Source organism: Phyllobates terribilis, unplaced genomic scaffold (genome assembly GCF_046119375.1).
Source record: "Phyllobates terribilis strain yellow unplaced genomic scaffold, ASM4611937v1 Scaffold_1__5_contigs__length_1240528914, whole genome shotgun sequence".
Lineage (NCBI taxonomy): Eukaryota > Metazoa > Chordata > Amphibia > Anura > Dendrobatidae > Phyllobates > Phyllobates terribilis.
Genome location: NW_027362761.1, coordinates 771,239,221 through 771,260,966, shown reverse-complemented (window position 1 = coordinate 771,260,966; position 21,746 = coordinate 771,239,221). Strand labels below are relative to the sequence as shown.

At 41.4% G+C, this 21,746-nt stretch overlaps 1 protein-coding gene across 4 annotated transcripts in view; it reads left to right on the top strand.

The window, feature by feature from the left end:
- PSD3 (pleckstrin and Sec7 domain containing 3) overlaps positions 1 to 21,746 on the top strand; it is a 902,747-nt gene that overhangs the window by 446,390 nt on the left and 434,611 nt on the right. For 3 of the 4 annotated variants that reach the window (XM_073636968.1, XM_073636969.1, XM_073636970.1), the window contains one exon: positions 19,123 to 20,116. In XM_073636968.1, coding sequence (XP_073493069.1) covers positions 19,123 to 20,116 — 994 coding nt within the window. Of the gene's footprint in view, positions 1 to 933; positions 1,076 to 19,122; positions 20,117 to 21,746 lie in introns of those variants that run through there. The other variant, XM_073636971.1, reaches the window with a different exon arrangement.

The following is a 21,746-nucleotide window of genomic DNA, read 5'->3' as shown; positions in this document are numbered from 1 at the left end:
GTAACTGAAGCGCCGCCCCCTGAAAAAGTCTTCTTCCAGGCGGGGTGATCAACACTGCTGGGAAGTGAGTGCAGCCCCAGCTTCCTGGTTACATTTGAATCCTTTCAAATAAAACATCACAGGAAGTGAAGTAAAAAAAACACATTCAGGGATTAGATAGATCGGGAGAAGTGTAGGGTATTTTCTAATAAAGCTAATTACAAAAGTGTATAAGGCATAAAAATAGAGATTTATAAAGGACATTTAAATTGTAGTCACAAAAAGACAACTTGTCATTTCAAAAAAAGGCAATGTGTGCAGGCCAGTGTCGTGTTGTACTTATTGTTGACAGTGGGACTGTCCAAGATGTCGCTGTGCACAAACATCCGCTTTGTAACAGATCACTTGCACTAATGCACAGACACAAAGTCTCATACATACATCATGTCTGTGGAAACATTGTGTTACAAGACTGGGGGCTGTGTTCAGTGCTCCTCAGCAGTATAAGAGAGTAATGATACATATGATAGAAAACCAATCTCTGCCTATATCACACGTAGACATTACCCGTGAAGCTGTGGGACGGAGATGCGGTACATATGATTTATTTATATGAGCTATGATCCTGCTTCTTAATTTGCAAACATAGTTGCAGATTTTTTTCCCCCATTTTATTTTATTGGAGCAAAATGTGACACCGACTAAGAAGTGTTCCCAATGCTTGGGTCTTGTTTGTTTGTAATATATCCCCTTGCATTATTAAAAAGAGCAGCATTAGCAGCAAGCGGTGCGTAGATATGATGCCCTAATGTTATACATTAGAACATCCGGCCCGTTTTCCTCCTGCTTTAAGGTTGGACAGAATGAGTCTGCAGCTCCCTCCTCGCTCCCATAATGCTACCATTTACATCACTGTGTGCAGTGCTGGACAGGAGAGTGCCAGGAAATTTGAAACTAGTATGCATCCAGTTTTGTGGAATCGCAGAGCATGAATTAGCAGCGTCTCCTCTAAGCTAACTTCATGCAAGCTATGTGCTGATGACGCCCCATGCAATCCAATGATCAATGGGTAACTGCTGCAGATGCCACTGCTACTGTAAGTAATCTCTTTAATCACCTTTTACATGGGTTCTCAAGCAAAGACACAAGATCTCAGCGACTGTAGGGGTTTTCGGAACAATCTGCTGTTCTTCACCTTGAGAGCCATGCATTCCTATAGGATGTGATGTACATCTGCCTGCCAGGACTACATACGGATCCTATGTATGCAGAAGGAAATTTGTTCCATCGTTTTTTCTGAAACTCCCTCTGCGAGGAAAGAACGATGGATGATTTCATTCTGCCTCTTCCCGCATCCCTATAAAATGCAGTGTCAGCTTGATTCCCACACAAAAGCCTGTGCTGTGCTGCATTAACGAAGCAGGCGCTGACGGCTCGGACTTACCTGCTGGATGCGGCTTTCCTCACTTGATATCAGATCCAGCCTGACCCTCAATATAATCCACGACAGATTTCCTTCTATGCTTTTTCCAGAGAAAACAGTCACAATGGGAGGAGTCTTTGTTAAAGGGCACACTGCTGTATGGTGCAGCCCTGGTACCTTGGTGGAAGGAGCAGGCTGTGCTGATTTTGGGTGGATTCCTATGTGCTTACAGTATGCTATGCGGCTGCCTTGCCTGACTCTTAAGTGACTGCACATGTTACAGGGAAAGCAAATGTGTTGGCAATAATCCTGCCTGCTCGCCACAGACTTTTGTTCTTTATGTACACATTCCACGTGGACAGACAGCGTCCTGACTGCTCTGTATTCAGATGTTGCTTCTGACTTGAGCTTGATGGATTTTGCAGTCTATTTCGGGGATGCTCTTGGATGAGTTTGAGCCTGGAGTTCTATTTTAACCTCCAGAGACCCAGCGTATATTTAGCACGTTTTCTTTCCAGAAAAGAATGGCATGACTGCTAACATCATGTATTATCACAGCGGCACATGTTTCCACTTTTACTAAGATTTTATAGGCTTTCATTCCCTTTTCCTGCAGGCTTTTCAATATTTTCTTTGTGATTGTGGTAGTAGGCCTGTAATGTGTCTTTTGCAGTCATTCAGTTCTAGAGTGAAATTCAGAGCGAAAGTTGAAAATTCTTTAGAAGCCCTACCAAGGCCAAATGGTTTAATATTGTTGGTTGCTGCTGATGAGCGGAGACCCCGGTGTCTTCCGGCAGCCCTCTGCGAACACCTTTATTGGGGCATGTTATTAGATATGAGATAGATAGGCAGATATGGGATAAATAGATATAGGATAGATAGATATGGCATAGAAAGATAGTTAGATATAGGATAGATAATAGATAGATAGATCACTATATATAGATACATGTTTATGATAAGGATAACATTGCCAACTTTTGGTGATGAGTTTCAAAGGGATTCATCCCATTAGCATTCATAGTTTATTGCATTTTTTTTAAGTCTAAGCTACATTTCTTTTGGTAGACGAGGTTGCCAACTTCACTTCTTATTCTTTCTGGACATCTTACCAAAAAATCACAGACAGGCAGTATTTTTTACAAACACATTGGAAAAGTGATAAATGTCTTCAGCCTATAATTCCAATATGAAGACATTGGCTGCATTCACTGGAAATTGTAAAAGGATGATAATTACAATCAAAATAATCTTTATCATTTTTTTCAGCTTCAAAAAAATCACGGATGCCTTAAGAAGTTTTTACGGTCAAAAAGATGCCCTATTTTTACAGACTAGCAGAATTCCTGGACGGTTGGCAACCCCTCCTCACCATGTATCTCTATGTTAGCCATCTAATGTAAATGATGAATTCCCTATATATGTACTATAGCAGTAACTATTAATGTGCCACAGTCCGGTTCTATTAGCAGACCATATGCTACCTTATTTTGCGGGATGTTCTCATGAAGGAGGTGCTGTGTATGGAGGTTGGTGCTCTTCCATAGCTGGAGAAAGGCTTTTTGGCATTTCCTGATGAGAACAGATAACCCCTTTTATCGCGTACATTACGAGCTTATGATTTCTCCCTGCCCTGGTCTCCCACTCACCGTTGAGGCTAGGGCTGTGGAGTTGGTAAGCCAAACCTCCGACTCCAACAACGACTCCTTAATTTCCATGACACCGACTCCACGACTCCGACTCCCTCATACATGGCTCATGTTTAAGTGATAAATTTACTGTAGTAAAATAGTGACGTCAGGCTTTTAATCATTATTATGATACAATAATCAAGCTATTTAGATAGAACATAAAATATATTTTTTGGAATACAACTTTAGAACAAAAAAACTTTTGCATATTTACAATTTATTATACACTATGCAGTAAGTAGAAAAAAACAGTTTTCAACAAAAACGCACTGAATAACATTTGTGCAGTCTATGAATTTGTTCTGAGAAATGGTATCGCCTCCATCAGTTCCTCCTTCATAGATGACCTCAAATCTGACCTAATTATTTTGAGGCTAGAGAACAACCTCTCTACACTGACTTGGGTTGGTGTCAAAGCAGTAACCACATGGCCAACATCTCTAACAATTTCGGGGTATAAAGGAATTGCCTCGTGCACAGTCCGTTTTGATGAACGATTGAACTCTTCTACTTTTTTGATAGCAAGTAAAAAATTTTGTAATTCCACAATTGCCCCTTTTCCAGCATGTCTCTTCAAGATGAAATCAATTTTAGGGGTCCTGGCAGCAATAGCCAATTTCCTCACTTTGCTAATCAGAGTTGCAGCATGTCCCTCTTGCAGACTATCTCTTATTGTCAGCTGCAGAGTGTGCACAACACAGCGCATGTGATGAATAGGAGAGAGGTGTGAAGCAGCTTCAACAAGATCATCTAATTGTAAACAATCATTTTGCTGTTCTTCTCTAGTAATACCTGTTTGTTCCTCCATTATGGGAACAGGACTGTGGCCTTCCATCTCCAACATACTGAATCTGAAATGTTCTTCTACCTGCTGTTCACCTTCATTATGCTCATTCATCAGTTTAATTGTACTTATCATGTTTGAAACACTACTAGTTATAATAGCAAGAATCTGTTCTTTTTTGTTCTTAATCCTGCTTTCCTGTTCACTCCAGCAGTTCTGAGATGAGTGCAGGCATTCCTTCCCTGTGTTTTTTTTCTCTTATCTGTAGAGGGGAGCTTCACTACTTACCATGTACATAAACTGCAGCACAGATTCATCTCAGCTAAAAGTCTAGACCTTAGGCTAGAAAACTTAGGCAAGAAAGTGAAAGAATTGGGAGCGCAGGTGGTCTTCTCATCCATCCTCCCAGTGGATGGCCATGGAACAATGAGGTGGAATAAGATTCTACAGGTGAACAACTGGCTACGTCGATGGTGCCGTCAACAAGGATTTGGATTTCTGGATCACGGAATGAATTACCTATATGATGGACTACTTGCTAGAGATGGGGTGCACCTTACGAAGACTGGAAAACATGTATTTGGAAGTCGCCTTGCTACACTCATCAGGAAAGCTTTAAACTAGAACAATGTGGGAAGGCAAAAGGCCAGAAAAAGCCATACAGCTGACAAATACTATTGAGATCTCTGCTATTGGAAGTGGAAAGAAAGAACAAATACAAAAAAATCTAAGTAATAAAAATATGGGAGGAAGAGAAACCAATCACAAACTAAAATGTTTTTATACAAATGCACAAAGCATGGGCAACAAACAAGGAGAATTGGAACTACTAACGCAGGAAAAGAAATATGATGTCATTGGAATCACTGAAACTTGGTGGGACGATACACATGATTGGAATAAAAGGCTAAAAGGATACAACTTATTTGCAAGAAACAGACTTGATAAACGAGGAGGAGGTGTCGCATTGTATGTTAGAAAAGCGTATATCTGCACAGAGATTGAAGCGTCAGAGACTGGGAGTTCTGTGGAAACTGTTTGGGTAAGAATACAAGGAGAGAACAACGGAAAGGACACCATTGTAGGCATTTACTACAGGCCACCTGGGCAAACTGAAGATATGGATGTACTCTTTATGTATCAAATGACCAAGTTCTCCAAAAAATATGACGTAGTGGTCATGGGAGATTTCAACTATCCAGACATTTGTTGGGAATCTCTCTCAAGTAAAACTAACAGGTCAAGCAAATTCTTATCCTCTCTTGCTGACAACTTTATCTTCCAAAAGGTAGGGGAGAAAACAAGGGGATCTGCTACTTTGGATCTAATCCTTATAAACAGGGTGGAAATGGTTGAGGAGGTAAAAGTGTCTGGGACCCTAGGAGGCAGCGATCATGCTATTATAGAATTTTGGATAACTAGAGGAGGAAGACATGTGAAGACTAAAAATTCAAGGTTAGATTTCAGAAAGGCAGATTTTAAGCAACTCAGAAAGAGAATAGGAGGGATCCAATGGCTGGATGTCCTTAAGGACAAAAATGTCCAGGAAGGATGGGAAATTTTTAAAAATGAGATTCTCAAAGCACAATCGTTAACAATCCCGAAAAGTAGGAAGAATGGGAAGCATTTAAGGAAACCAGGATGGATGAACACAGAACTTAAACACGTGCTAAAAAGAAAGAAATGTTTATCAAATGGAAAGAGGGAGGCATATCTGAAGAAGATTATAATGCAGTCTGCAGAACCTGTAGGGCACGTATCAGGTTAGCTAAAGCTGACAATGAATTTAGGCTTGCAAGAGATGTCAAAAGCAATAAAAAAGGATTTTGGGGGTATGTCAAAAGTAAAAGAAAAGTCAAAGATGCTATAGGATTTTTACAGGATGAAAATGGTGAAATGGTAAGAAAGGATGTTGAGAAGGCCGAACTTTTTAATTCCTATTTTGCATCAGTTTTCTCTCAGAAAGAAAATGTAACATCAACTGATCTTCACTGTCCTATTAAAGGAATAGAAGAATCCAGGTTATCTGTAAACAGAAAGATTGTGAGGAAATATTTAGCTAACATAAATGAGTTCAAGTCTCCAGGTCCAGATGAATTACACCCCAGAGTACTGAAGGAGATCGTAGAAGAAATTTTAGAACCACTCTCCATAATCTTTGAAAATTCTTGGAGAACAGGAGAAGTCCCAGAAGACTGGAGAAGAGCAAATGTTGTTCCTGTCTTCAAAAAGGGGAAGAAGGTGGACCCAGGGAATTATAGGCCGGTGAGTCTGACTTCTATACCAGGAAAGATCTTTGAACAAATTATTAAACTACATGTATGTAAGTACCTGGATAAGAATGAAGTGATTAACCAGAGTCAGCATGGGTTTGTAACTAACAAGTCATGTCAGACTAACTTAATTTCCTTCTATGACAGAATCACTGACTGGGTGGATCAGGGAAATGCTGTAGATATAGTATATCTTGACTTCAGCAAAGCATTTGACAAAGTATCTCACACCATCCTTATTGAAAAAAATGACCAAGTATAGAATGGACAAGGCAACTGTTAGGTGGATTCATAACTGGCTTAGTGATCGGACTCAAAGAGTGGTCGTAAATGGCTTCACATCCAGTTGGATGAATGTCTCAAGTGGGGTACCACAGGGCTCTGTCCTGGGACCTGTATTGTTCAACATCTTTATCAATGATTTAGATGAAGGAATTGAGGGTAAACTGATTAAATTTGCTGATGACACAAAGCTAGGAGGGACAGCTAACACTAGAGAAGAGAGAGAGAGGCTTCAAAAAGACCTAAATAAACTGGAGCAGTGGGCAGAAACTAACAGAATGTTTTTTTAACAGGGAAAAATGCAAAGTACTACATCTGGGCAATAAAAATGAAAAAAGCATATACAAAATGGGAGGAATAGAGCTAAGCAACATTACATGTGAAAAAGACTTGGGTATACTAATAGATCATAAACTGAACATGAGTCAACAGTGTGATGCAGCAGCAAAAAAGGCAAATACAATTCTGGGATGTATTAACAGAAGCATACAGTCTAGATCACGTGAAGTCATTATCGCACTTACTCCCCTTTGGTCAGACCTCATCTGGAATACTGTGTCCAGTTTTGGGCACCACATTTTAAAAAAGACATCGACAAACTGGAGCAAGTTCAGAGAAGAGCGACCAGAATGGTGAATGGTCTGCAAACCATGTCCTATGAGGAACGGTTATAGGATTTGGGAATGTTTAGCTTGCAAAAAAGAAGACTGAGAGGAGACTTAATAGCTGTCTACAAATATCTCAAGGGCTGTCACATTGTAGAAGGATCATCTTTATTCTCATTTGCACAAGGAAAGACTAGAAGCAATGGGATGAAACTGAATGGGAGGAGACACAGATTAGATATTAGAAAAAACTTTTTGACAGTTAGGGTGATCAATGAGTGGAACAGGCTGCCACGAGAGGTGGTGAGTTCTCCTTCAATGGACGTCTTCAAACAGAGGCTGGACAGACATCTGTCTGAGATGGTTTAGTGAATCCTGCTTTGAGCAGGGGGTTGGACCAGATGACCCAGGAGGTCCCTTCCAACTCTACTATTCTATGATTCTATGACCTTTAGATCAGGAATAGGACAGACATTTATAGGACATTTCATAACATTCCCAAATTCTTATGAAAAATATTCCCCACAAACTGCATTGAACTACTGTACCCAATTTATTATATATTTTAGGAGTCGGAGTCGGTCCATTTTATACCGACTCCACCAAAATGGACACAGACTCCAACTCCATGACTCCGACTCCACAGCCCTGGTTGAAGCTAGAATATATGACTTGGCCCATCCACCAGAATGTCCTTAGGTCTGGTGTTGTGGCCATAAAATGGCCTTGGCCTACGTTCACACTGGCTGTTGCATTTATCTGACCAGTTATATCTGCATATTGCAGATGTGAATAGCTCTGTGTGCTCATCCACATGGTGAATGGGTGTAGGAGCTTCCTGCTAGTTACATGCACTGTTCTCTTCCATAAATCAGATCAGAGTAGCCACATGTTGCAAATATTTTGGTGTGAGAAACAGCCTAGGTGTAACATAGACTTTAGAACAAAGACTAATCTTAGGTCTGTGTGTGGGTTGTTCCTCATAAGGACTAAAAGTAAGTTTGTGTGAATATAGCCTTACATGAATTGTTTGAGGGAAGTGTGATTTTGAACTAACCCCTTTTTTATCCAAAGTTCAAGCTGTTCTTCCTCATGCTTTATAGTGGAGATGTCACGGTACTGTTGCAGAATATCCCAGGGTTAGGGGCTCCATCCCTATCCCTCAAGTTAGGGGGCACCCTAGTATATCCCTGCTCCCCGGATTACTTATGATGGTGAGGACCAGGGCCACGTGACTTGCTGTACTCCTATATCAACCCTAATCTGTCCCATCCACCACCCAGTGAAGTGGGGAATAGAAGTGCATAAGAATACACTAATGTAGAAAAAATCCAGCTTCTTAAAATTTCGAAAATTTATTTAGAAAATAGATAAAAAATCAGTGCATGGTATTTACATATGCCGCAACGCGTTTCAAATGCACACAGCGTTCTTTCTCACAGCCTGATTGATTTTTTTATTTATTTTCTAAATAAATTTTCGCAATTTTAAGAAGCTGGATTTTCTCTACATTCGTGTTAAAAGTGGTCCTTTGGATTCCGTGCTTCCACACTCATAGAGCCTGGGTGAGCTGGTTATTTCTCTTTTTCTACTTAATACACCAACCAGACAAACAAGCGAAGACAGACAGGGTTAAATGAAAATACTAATCATATAAAAATGCACTCACAAAAAACTGAGTGGAATACCGGGGAGTTAAAGAAGTTGTCCACTACTTGGACAACTCCTTGTCATACCCCATGCTTGGCCCCGATAAAATAAAAAAGCTCACACTCACCTCACATGCTGGCGCCGTTCCCACGGTGTCGGCACTTGCTCTCCCCTTTGGCGCCCGTGCTGCTGTTGTTGTGACACATGAGATCAGCTGCAGCCTGGATTTCCTCTTCATGTTCGATTTGTCCGAAGGCGGGGACAGTGACGCCAGCGCTGATTGGGCACCGGGTTCATGTGTCACAACACCCGCTTGGCAGCCCCAGGACGGCGAGTGCTGACACTGTTGGAACGGCGTCAGCAGGGAGGTGAGTATAAGCTTTTTGATTTTATCAGCCCCAAACATTTAGATCAAGAAGGGGTTGTCCAAGTAGTGGACAACCCCTTTAAGAAAGGAGAAACCAAATAGGAGAGGATGAGGATATGCACACAGACAAACACCAAGCAACAGTCTTCTGAACCACTCTTCAAATGCCACCTCCAACAACCAACACCTCCAACTCCAAAGCCAGGCAGTATAAACTAACACTGGCAATCCCTGATTAACAGAGGGGAGTATATATAGCAGTGGGGAGTGGCCAACCCTGAACAGCTTAAGCAATCAAAGCGGGAAAAAGCTCCAGGAGCTCTCAACTGTACAGATTAACCCCTGCACTGTTAGCAGAAACCTGCACTGTTTAATGTGATGGCGAAGTGCTTCTAATCAGTGAAGGAGTACACAAAACTAGACACCACGGTCTTCAAGCCCCTCGGTGTCGAAGGTAAACCTGTGACAGCAGCTATGTTTAAGATTGTGAGTGTAAAACTATCACAAGTCCACCGGGAAATGAATGTATTAATTATGTGGCTGCCTGTGATTGAGCATAACTAATAGTTACCCGGAGACATAATTATTTGGTTGGCGGCCTATTGGTCACACTTCATGACTGGTACACTACATTCAGCTACCCAATTTGTTTTTGGCTGCCATTAAAAGCACTCTTCTGGGTTACTGGTTTCCATTGATGAGATCCAATTGCTGTATGGAGTCTTACAAGCAATGCTCCATAGGAAAAAGTATGCAAATTAACTTTCCTCCAGAAAGAAGAAAACTATCTCATATTAGCCAAATCAGTGACCAATCTGTAGATGGCTACTTCAGGGGAGATTTTGCCCCTCATTATTACAGATCAGGGAACTGCTTGGCTGGATGAGTTGCCTTTCATGCAGCAAGATAGTCATGATATCTTGCTTTCCCCGCAGAGAATGGAGTTTTGTAGCTCATAATGTCATATATACCCATAAGACTAGTGGTACCGATTAATCAACAAAACAAGTTTATGAGTAACTTTCTTATCAATCAATACCTACTTAAGGTCTTGTAGTGTATGAAATAGGATTTCACATTTAGGTTTATTTTTATCTAATAAAAGCTGCTGTCTACCCCTGAATCTAAACAATGATTATTATCATATCCAATAAGACAAAAGCATGGCAAGGAATAGAATATACCTAATCTTAAAGGGGTTCTCCAGTCTAAGAAGCAAACTTTGCAGTCACTCTATGTGACTGCAGACTGCTAAGTCATGACACTGTGTGATATGACTCTATCATGATTCCCCACATACGGTGACTGCAGACTTTTCTTTTTAGGTCCCTTTAGGCTAAGTGCCCACTTTGCGGAACTGAAGCATATTTTTTACGCTTCTCCCTGGCGGGAAAATCGCGTGCGGATTTTACATGCAGTTTTCCCGCCAGGTAGAAGCGTTTGTGAGGCTTCTTTGCAGCGTCTTTGCATGCATTTCTGCATGCGGGTTATCAAGCACTTCTCCAAGTGATTTAAGCATCACTTGGAAAAGTGCTTGACAACTTGTTCACACTATATAAATCCATGCAACCGGCATGGATTTATATAGTGTGACCAAGTAATAGTTAAAAAAAAAGAATCAGAATGGTAAAAAATAAAAAAATAAAGTTTATACTCACCTTCCGATGCATTCTCTGCCCCATCTGGAGTCTTGAGCGGCTCACGCTGTTGTGTGCAGGACCTGCGGTGAAGTCATTGAGTCATGTGATGGGTCACATGACTCAATGACGTGGCAGGTCCTTCACACAACAGCGCGACGGAGGGAAAACATCAGAAGATAAGTATAAACTTTATTTTTTCTTTTTTTTACAGGTTCTTTGGTACCCAGGTCTGGATGAGAGTCTCCTCTCATCCAGACTTGGGTACCATCCGCACATTGATTCCGCTGCGCTTCCGCAAAATTAATGAACATGCTGCGGATTTTTGACCGCAGCATATACGCTGCGGAAAAATCCGCAGCATGGGCATTGACATTGCGGAATGCCATTGGGGACCATGGGGTGCGGATATACATGCGTTTTACAAGCGTTTACGCTGCGGAAATTCCGCAGCATATACGCTTGTAAGCGTGCCCACGTTGCGTATTACAAGCGTATATGCTGCGGAATTTCCGCAGCGTAAACGCTTGTAAAACGCATGTATATCCGCACCCCATGGTCCCCAATAGCATTCCGCAATGTCAATGCCCATGCTGCGGATTTTTCCGCAGCGTATATGCTGTGGTCAAAAATCCGCAGCATGTTCATTAATTTTGCGGAAGCGCAGCGGAATCAATGTGCGGATGGTACCCAAGTCTGGATGAGAGGAGACTCTCATCCAGACCTGGGTACCAAAGAACCTGTAAAAAAAAGAAAAAATAAAGTTTATACTTCTGATGTTTTCCCGGTGTTTTCCCGCCGTCGCGCTGTTGTGTGAAGGACCTGCCACGTCATTGAGTCATGTGACCCATCACATGACTCAATGACGTCACCGCAGGTCCTGCACACAACAGCGTGAGCCGCTCAAGACTCCGGACGGGGCAGAGAATGCATCGGAAGGTGAGTATAAACTTTATTTTTTTATTTTTTACCATTCTGATTCTTTTTTTTTAACTATTACTTGGTCACACTATATAAATCCATGCCAGTTGCATGGATTTATATAGTGTGAACAAGTTGTCAAGCACTTTTCCAAGTGATGCTTAAATCACTTGGAGAAGTGCTTGATAACCCGCATGCGGAAATGCATGCAAAGACGCTGCAAAGACGCCTCACAAACTCTTCTACCTGGCGGGAAAACCGCATGTAAAATCTGCATGCGATTTTCCCGCCAGGGAGAAGTGTAAAAAATATGCTTCAGTTCCGCAACGTGGGCACTTAGCCTGATACGCAACGTGGGCATGCAGCCACTATTTTTTAATTGATAACCTGTCCTTAGGATAGGTCATCAATGTCTGATCGGCCGAGGTCCTCTGTCGATCAGCTGCCAACCGTTGCGGCTGCCACCTGGGAGTACTCGCTTGCACAGCCGGCTGTCTTCTGATAGTGGCCGCTGCAGGGTACTACACATCCGCCTCCTATTTATTTGAATAGCAGGCTGATGTATAGTACTATTTGGCGGCCACTATCAGAAGACGGCCAGCTCTGCAAGTGAGTACTTCCGGCCTACACCGATAACAGATGATCGGCGGGAGTGACTGGTGTTGGACCCCGGTCGATCAGACATTGATGATCCATCCTAAGGATTGGTCATCATTGAAAAAGTAGTGGAAAACCTCTTTATAGTATTATTGAGAAGGACTTCCTTGTGAGAAAAGTCTCAAAGTAGGGTACAAACTGCTTATCATGGGATCCATGAATACATTTTACAGCCTGAATCTTAGTGCACCTCTTCTAATTCAAACTGACTACTAAAATACGGTATGTAAAAAAAAATCACCTTTTCCATAGTTCCATAGTACAACACCAAATAAAATAAAAAGAGCAAGGTTATTTTAGTTTTGCTTTTTGTGAACAGGTGTTTCTAATGCACACAAGTAACAGCAAATCTTTTTTATAGTATCGGTGTGATGAGATCAGTATCTGCTGATACTTATACTTTCAGCTTCTCGTCTTAGTAAACGGCACTGGTTTCTGCTCTGCGGTCTTGGTTGGTTGATATATGAATGGGATGTGTAGCATTCTCAGCTGTCTGCAGCCAGTTTACAGAATTGGCCCTGCTTGGATATGGCCGGGATTCATGAGCTGGGTGGCTGACATGCTACAATAACAGTTTACATTCCCAAGGATTCTCTGAATGGTGCTGCATTCGGTGTCCGCATAGACAGACTCGTCAGCTCTACTACTCTAGGGCCTGGAGGCTTGAATATAAACGAGGTGAGAAAAAGTCATGGCTCCACATAGGAAATTAGAAAAGGTGGAGTGCTTTTATCTGCTATTCATGGACATACAGTATGATAAAGTTGGTTTCCCATTCATTTAGGCCAGGGGTCCTTAAACTTTTTAAACAGGGGGCCAGTTCACGGTCCCTCAGACCATTGGAGGGCCGGAATATAGTTTTAAAAAAAACTATGAACAAATTCCTATGCACACTGCACATATCTTATTTTGAAGTAAAAAAACGGGAACAAATACAATATTTAAAATGAAGAACAAGAAAAGTTAAATCAACAAACTTATCGGTATTTCAATAGGCAGGTAAATGTCACCAATAGGCAGGTAAATGTCCCCAATAGGCAGGCAAATGTCCTCAATAGGCAGCATAGGTCCCCAATAGGCAGCATAGGTCCTCAATAGGCAGCATAGGTCCCCAATAGGCAGCATAGGTCCTCAATAGGCAGCATAGGTCCCCAATAGGCAGCATAGGTCCTCAATAGGCAGCATAGGTCCTCAATAGGCAGGTAAATGTCCCCAATAGGCAGCATAAGTCCTCAATAGGCAGGTAAATGTACCCAATAGGCAGGTAATTGTCCCCAATAGGCAGCATAGGTCCTCAATAGGTAGGTAAATGTCCCCAATAGGCAGCATAGGTTTCCAATAGGTTAGTAAATGTCCCCAATAGACAGCATAGGTCTCCAATAAGTAAGTACATGTCCCCAATATGCATGATAGACCGGACCCAGTGTTAAAAATAAAAAAAATACCAGTACTCACCTATGTACCCCACTGCTCTGAATAGGCGCCCGCTCGATTCCGTCAAATTCTGGCACAGGCGCATGACGTCATCATGTCATGTGTGCTGTATACGGAGGGCCGCAAGTCTTCCAGAGTGGCAGCTCATCGCCTTTACTCACCGCCTCGTTCCGCCCACGATTACAGGGCCCGTCGGCATTGAACTGTCGTCTGCTAAGCAGGACAGGCAGCGGCGCCAAAACACCCGGCGGGCCGGATAAAAATCTTCGGCGGGCCGCATGTGGCCCGCGGGCCGTAGTTGGAGGACCCCTGATTTAGGCTATAGAATAGTGATAGGATATTGTGCAGCTCCTCGGAAAGAGGAATGAACGAGCAGGTGCAAATCTGCTGTAACCTCAGTGCAACAACAAGCAAGAAGCCGGACTCTAAGATATCAGCAAATCATTCATTCTTTACTTGTTTCAGATTGCATTACTGCCATATTTACTGTGGAATAAAGCACAGGCAGCATGTATCAGACACTAGCTGTATGATTTCCGTCACATAAAGAGTAATCGTCGTTTTAATTGTTATTTCATAAATCAATAGTACACATGAAAACAAGCAACTCAGTAATATATATCGTATCAGAAAAATTAGCTTATTTCTCTTGCAAAATTGATCAGTCATTATGAAAATTTTCAATTCTGAGGTGCAAATTGTCTCTTCAGAGAGGAAGAGAACTAGAACTCTAGTGCCACCTATAGGAAGTAGCAATCCTAAAAGTCAATATCGACTCTTCAAGGAGCCTTATCACATGACTTAGGATAATAGCCAAAACCAAAATCTCAATTTGCAGACACTGTGTTTCGGGGTACTGCCCCTCGTCAGTGCAAAGTGTGAGATATGGTTTGACTGAGTGAGAGGCGGTTGACCGGCTTAAAAGTCTCCTCACCTTGACATGCTTAACATGTCATTCTCCGCAAGGAGAAACGTTACCCCTTGGATATCAGCTCTGAGGTAAAATCTGTATTCAGTGAAGACAGACTTTCCCATTACTGAGATAGGAGATGGCTGCTGTTACTGATTCTATGTAGAGAGGAGGGAGGAGCTCTGTCTCACATACCCCGATCTAGAGCATCCCAAACATGCTCAATGGATGACATGTCTGGTGAGTATGCTGACCATGCAAGAACTGAGATGTTTTCAGCTTCCAGGAATTGTATACAGATCCTTGTAACATGGCGCCATGCATTATCATCCTGTAACATGCGTTGCTGGTCGTGGATGAATGGCACAACAATGGGCCTCAGGATCTCGTCACAGTATCTCTGTGCTTTCAAAATGGCATCAATAAAATGCACCAGTGTTCGTTGCCATAACATATGGCTGCCCATACCATAACCCCACCACCACCATGGGCCACTCGATTCACAATGTTGACATCAGTAAACTGCTCACCGACACAATGCTATACACGCAGTCTGCCAACTGCCCTGTACAGTGAAAAACGGGATTTATCCGTGAAGAGAACACCTCTCCAACGTGCCAGATACCATCGAATGTGAGCATCTGCCCACTCAAGTCGGTTATGACGATGAACTCCAGTCAGGTGGAGACCCTGATGAGGACGACTATCTGGATTCAGGTGGAAACCCTGATGACGATGACAAGAATGGAGATCAGCTTCCCTGAGACGGTTTCTGACAGTTTGTGCAGAAATGGAAGTTCTTTGGTTATGCAAACTGATTGTTGCAGCAGCTGTCCGGGTGGCTGGTCTCAGACGATCATGGAGATGGAGATGATGGATGTTGAGGTCCTGGACTGGTGTGGTTACACGTGGTTTGCGGTTGTGAGCCCGGTTGGATGTACTGCCAAATTTTCTGAAACACCTTTGGAGACGGCTTATTGTAGAGAAATGAGCATTCAATTCACGGGCAACAGCTCTGGTGGACATTGCTGCAGTCAGCATGCCAATTGCACGCTCCCTCAAAACTTGCGACATCTGTGGCATTGTGCTGTGTGATAAAACTGCACATATTATAGTGGCCAGCCTAAGATACAACTGTGCAATAATCATATGTCTAATCAGCATCTGGATATGCCACACCTGTGAGGTGGATGGATTATCTCGGCAGAGAAGAAGATGTCACTTAACACAGATTTCGACAAATTTCTGAAGAATATTTGGGAGAAAAAGCCATTTGTGTCCATAGAAAAAGTCTTAGATCTTTCAGTTCAGTTCATGAAAAATAGGAGCAAAAACAAAAGTGTTGAGTTTATATTTTTATTCAGTGTGTATGTGTATATATATATATATGCGCGCATGGCTATTGGGAGTGTTTTACTATGTGGTAATAGTAACGTGGGAGAATGTGTCATGAGCTCCCTCTGGTGGTTGAATTCAGTCATTATTCCTATTTACCATTGCATAGAACACATTCCCATATACCTTGCATGAAAAATTTTCTATTCCCTTTTAAGAAAGTCAGAATTAAAATATTTTTTTCACATCACTTCCGTTTAACAAATAAATGAAATCAAATAAATGGTATAATTTTTAAAGGTCAATTCTGCAATATTATTCTGAGAGTAGATATGGTATTTGTAAGTCTTTTATATGTACGCACCTTGCATTGGCCACGGCACTAGAACTCTGGCTTGGATTGGTCTTTAGCCTGGGCATTGTTGTACTTGGAAATATACAAAAGCTATGATTATTTTTGTTTGGGACATCAGAAAATAGTAAAATTGGAGAATTACTTTAATACATAACAGCTGGTGACAGATACAGTATATTCACATTCCATCTGTCAAGCAAAAGCTGAAACCGAGCATTTATGTGTAAAACCTGCCTTAAAGGAGCACCGAACATGAAATCCCAACCCAAGCAGTACGTACATACATACACAATGAATATATATATATATATATATATATATATATATTTTAAACATATTTATACATCTATGTATCCGTATATATATTACTTATTTTTAGAGCACCATTTATTCCGTGGTGCTGTACATGAGATATGTGTATATATATATATACACGGATACATGGATGTATAAGTATGTTTAAAAAATATATATATACATATATATTTATATATACAGTATATATGTACAGTACAGACCAAAAGTTTGGACACACCTTCTCATTTAAAGATTTTTCTTCATTTTCATGACTATGAAAACTGTACATTCACACTGAAGGCATCAAAACTATGAATTAACACATGTGGAATTATATACTTAACAAAAAAGTGTGAAACAACTGAAAATATGTCTTATATTCTAGGTTCTTCAAAGTAGCCACCTTTTGCTTTAATGACTGCTTTGCACACTCTTGGCATGATCTCAAGAACGGTGAGCAAAAATCCCAGAACCACACGGGGGGACCTAGTCAATGACCTGCAGATAGCTGGGACCAACGTTACACAGGCTACCATAAGTAACACACTACGCCACCAGGGACTCAGATCCTGCAGTGCTAGACGTGTCCCCCTGCTTAAGCCATTACATGTCCGGGCCCGTCTGAAGTTTGCTAGAGAGCATTTGGATGATCCAGAAGAGTATTGGGAGAATGTCATATGGTCAGATGAAACCGTAGAACTGTTTGGTAGAAACACAACTTGTCGTGTTTAGAGGAGAAAGAATGCTGAGTTGCATCCAAAGAACACCATACCTACTGTGAAGCATGGGGGTGGCAACATCATGCTTTGGGGCTGTTTCTCTGGCAAGGGACCAGGACGACTGATCAGTGTACATGAAAGAATGAATGGGGCCATGTATCGTGAGATTTTGAGTGCAAACCTCCTTCCATCAGCAAGGGCATTAAAGATGAAACGTGGCTGGGTCTTTCAGCATGACAATTATCCCAAGCACACCTTGTGAAGACTTACAGAAAACATTTGACCTCTGTCATTGCCAACAAAGGATATATAACAAAGTATTGAGATGAACTTTTGTAATTGACCAAATACTTATTTTCCACCATAATTTGAAAAAAAAGGATTTTCAAATCAGACAATGTGATTTTCAGGATTTGTTTTCTCATTTTGTCTCTCATAGTTGAGGTCTATCTATGATGTCAATTACAGGCCTCTCTCATCTTTTTAAGTGGCAGAATTTGCACAATTGGTGGCTGACTAAATACTTTTTTGCCCCACTATATTTATATATATATTGTCCCCACATAGCATATCTCGGCATATGTATTGTTTACGTTCATGAGAAAGTCTGGTAATAAAACTGACGAGGTGACCGCAGGCTATGTTACCCTGATGTAAATGGGTAGATATTGTACATATAAGTATGACAGCGGCATTGTGTGTATCTTATATAGCTAATTTGCCTTATACCACAGGTCATTAGAGCTTTACCAGACTGCAGAATGCCAAATCTGCCCGGTTATGTATTAATATGCTTCTGTAGAACAGCTAATCAGATTTGTTATTCAGGGGTCTTGGACAGCTGTGTAAGAACCACTGTGTAACTATAATGGACCCCACTAAAGCCAATTCTGCCTAATTCCTCTACATTGTAGCATAGGTAAACAGATTTGCCATTGAGAGTGCTGACAAAGCTTGGTAACAAAACGCGTGGGCCTTTTATAGAGACAGAATGCTAAATCCTCCTCCTTGCTCCCAAAGAGTATATTAGCTAAGCAGAAATCAGATTTGCCTTTCAGGGGTCTGGGAAAGCTGGGTATCAGTGAGGATATGGTCACACTTTGCTTTTTATAACCTACTAACAGCTCATACTAAATCAGTACAATGGAAATGGAAAAAAAAATGATAGGGAACCTAACAGCTGATACATGCTGCCCAATCCACAGGCTCACATGGAGTGAGAGAACTGTCACTCCAAGGCAGCGGGAGGGGAGAAGCCGCCTGTCTGACTAGTCTCACCACAGCATTTCAGAGTTAAACATATATGGCTGAAATCATGCTGTCGGTGGCTGATACATGATGCCTGAAGATCGGGCAGCATATATCAGCCGTCAGGTTTCCTTAAAAAAAGCATCTATTTGAAGAGCACTTCAGTTCTTTCCGTGGAGTTGTACTGATTCCTTACTTAAGGTTCTTCTACATTGTACAGCTATTTGCGTCCAGTATGGTCAATGGCAACAAGCCAAACTTCTGGTTTTAGCTGTGATGTCATGGACGTGCACACTCTGAAACCGAAATACCTGCTGGTCTGTAGCCAGGGATGAAGGAGGCTGAGAGGGAAGTGCTCCCTCTTTGTCTGCAATACTTCTGCAAAACTGCTAGATACTACTGCTTATTGAAAGCCTTGCAGGTTTATACAGTATGTAGGAGGCTTTTTATAAATGTACTTTTATCTATTAGTTATGGTTTTTTATGGTTTAGTGTCTTTTTAATACATAAATCACAGTTGTTGAGTTATAATGCTATTTCTGTTCATTTTAACAGATGACCCAGGAAATACAAGATTGCTTCCTCAGACTGCTAGTGTCAATAATGAATTCCCTGAATATGGAACCACGGAGCACAGGGAGAATGACACATTTCGAGCTGCATATGGACAATTAGGTGAACAGCCACAATGCCCAGCAGATATACGAGGACTGGAGGAGCTCTGCCCAGTTACACACGATGACAATTCTGAACACTGTTTACATGACACATTAAGGAGCAGGTCTCAAAATTCAGAAGGGGATGACGGTGGGGACAATAATTGCTCCCTAGGCCCTCAACAAACATCTCCGCACTCTAACAGACACTCTCAGCCAGAATGCTATTTGATAGCTGATGATAGTGGAAATAATGTTTACCAGCCATTAAATACCATAGATGATGTTATGGTTCCAAGTCAAGAAGAGCCAACAACACTTGCCTTGGTTGCTCCAGAAAGGAGATCCTATATGTATGTGGAGAGAGAATTACCAGCCATTTCCGAGGAAGAAACGCTCTCGGAATCTTCTCTATCACAAATCACAGAAATCGCAGATTTTCCCAAATCCCAAATTTATTTATCTTCACCCATCATGGACCCTAGTGATGGTCCAGTGGAAAGAACTGTTTTAACAGGAGGTGGTGGAGAAGAGAATGGTGGTGATTCTCTACAGTCTCCTAATTTGTCGGTATGTTTAGAAAATGCTGCTATTAACGGTATAGATATTTCAACGGTACAAACAAAAATGGCTGAAAGATGGGAGGACAATTCTCCATCTACAGTTGATGGCAAACAAAATGATATGACGTCCCTCATATCGCCAGGAACAAGCAGTTACATTCCCAAACATGAGAGGACTAGAAGTTTAGTAGGGGCAACATTTCCTTCTGTGATCCAGAGGCCGAGGAGTGCCTCTGACTCGTGTGCTCAAGATGGGGTAGACAATGAAGTCTTCATAAAGGATCCGGAACATGGTGATGGCATTTTAGGACATGTTCAAATTCCCCAAAGGTGAGTCCTAATCAGTTTCTCTGGAAGATTTCTGAGCATGTTTATGGAAAATGATATATGGTGCTATCAGTTTTTTCCATGAACAGCACTTGGACCAAAGTTATTCATTAGGGCTGTTCAGATGACTGTTTTTTTTCTGGCGCAGACCGAATGGCCGCATGAAAAAAATTTCAGCATGCGCTATTCTCTTCCGTATTTGAAATGAGACTCGCCTATTTAGGGCTGTGGGAGCGCAGAAAAAATCTGATCCCATAAGGATCATCTGTATAGCATCTGATTTCTACCAATATATTACCATTATTAACCTAAGAAACTGTATTTGGTCTTGTAAATTGTATTCACTGATAATATATAAAAGCAAATGCTATACAGTACAGATGACATACTGATTGCATAAGTGTGGCATACTGATGACAACACAGAGGAGAAAATGTTCATTTTTTTCTGGATGAAAATCGGATGCTTTTTTTTTAATAGTGATGGCCTGTTTAACCCCTTCTTGACATATGACATATTTATGTTGTGTCCTTGACTTTGATGTGAGCTCCGATTATAAGCCTGCATCTTTCTTTGCACATGACAGCACATGGAGTAGTGAATAATAATTCTCTTTACTAGCGGGCACAGTGTTAGCCGCAGCCACTGCAGGAGCTGACACTGTGCGCTATTAATGAGAATGAATATTCACAACTTCATACGCCCATGGGCTTGGGGAGCAGTGAATATTCATTTTTTTTAACAGTGGGCACAGTGTTAGCTGCAGCAGGTGGCTCTTGCCTCCTGTGCCTCGCTCTTCTGCCGCTTCCCCCACACCACCCGCCATCCTCAGCCGGACTATAAGACGCACCCCCCACTTTCCTCCAAAATTTTGGAGGAAAAAAGTGCGGCTTATAGACCGTAAAATACGGTAGTTTTTTTGAGGGAGTTGTTTTGGGTTTTTTTGTAAAGGAGCTGCTCTAGTACTTTCCTGCATTTCATTATTTCAAATGCTAAACAAAACAGAATAAATCGCCTTAATGGAGATTTGTCCATTTAAAAGAATTAATGGTATTTGTATCTTTTATTAGTTCCCAAATTAAAGGTAATTAGTTGGCTGTAATCCTTTAATCTTCAGCTATCATTAGAACTAATGAATACTTGTAACCTGTATCTGGAAAAGTCTCAAAGAACCTATGTCCACCGTTTTGGAGTTAGAATTACATTGTGCAAACAATATATTTTTGAAAGCATAATAGCGAATTGATGTTTGAAAGGCTGCGTTCACACATTGTGGCCATTGCAGTTCTCCTGCTGTTGCAGCCAAAAAGAAACAAAACATATATAAAATGGAAATGCTGCCTTAGGCCATGTTCACATGTTCAGTATTTGGTCAGTATTTTACATCAGTATTTGAAAGCAGAATCCAGGAGTGGGTGATAAATAAAGTGGTGACATGTTTCCATTATACTTTTCCTCTGATTGTTCCACTCCTGATTTTGGTTTACAAATCCTGATGTAAAATACTGACCAAATACTGAACATGTGAACGTGGCCTTACTTTAGAGAATGTTGTATTTCAACATTCATCTAACCTGTTTTACCACCTAACTCCTTAAGGACCAGGTGTGTTTGGGCTTTATAAACGGACTTT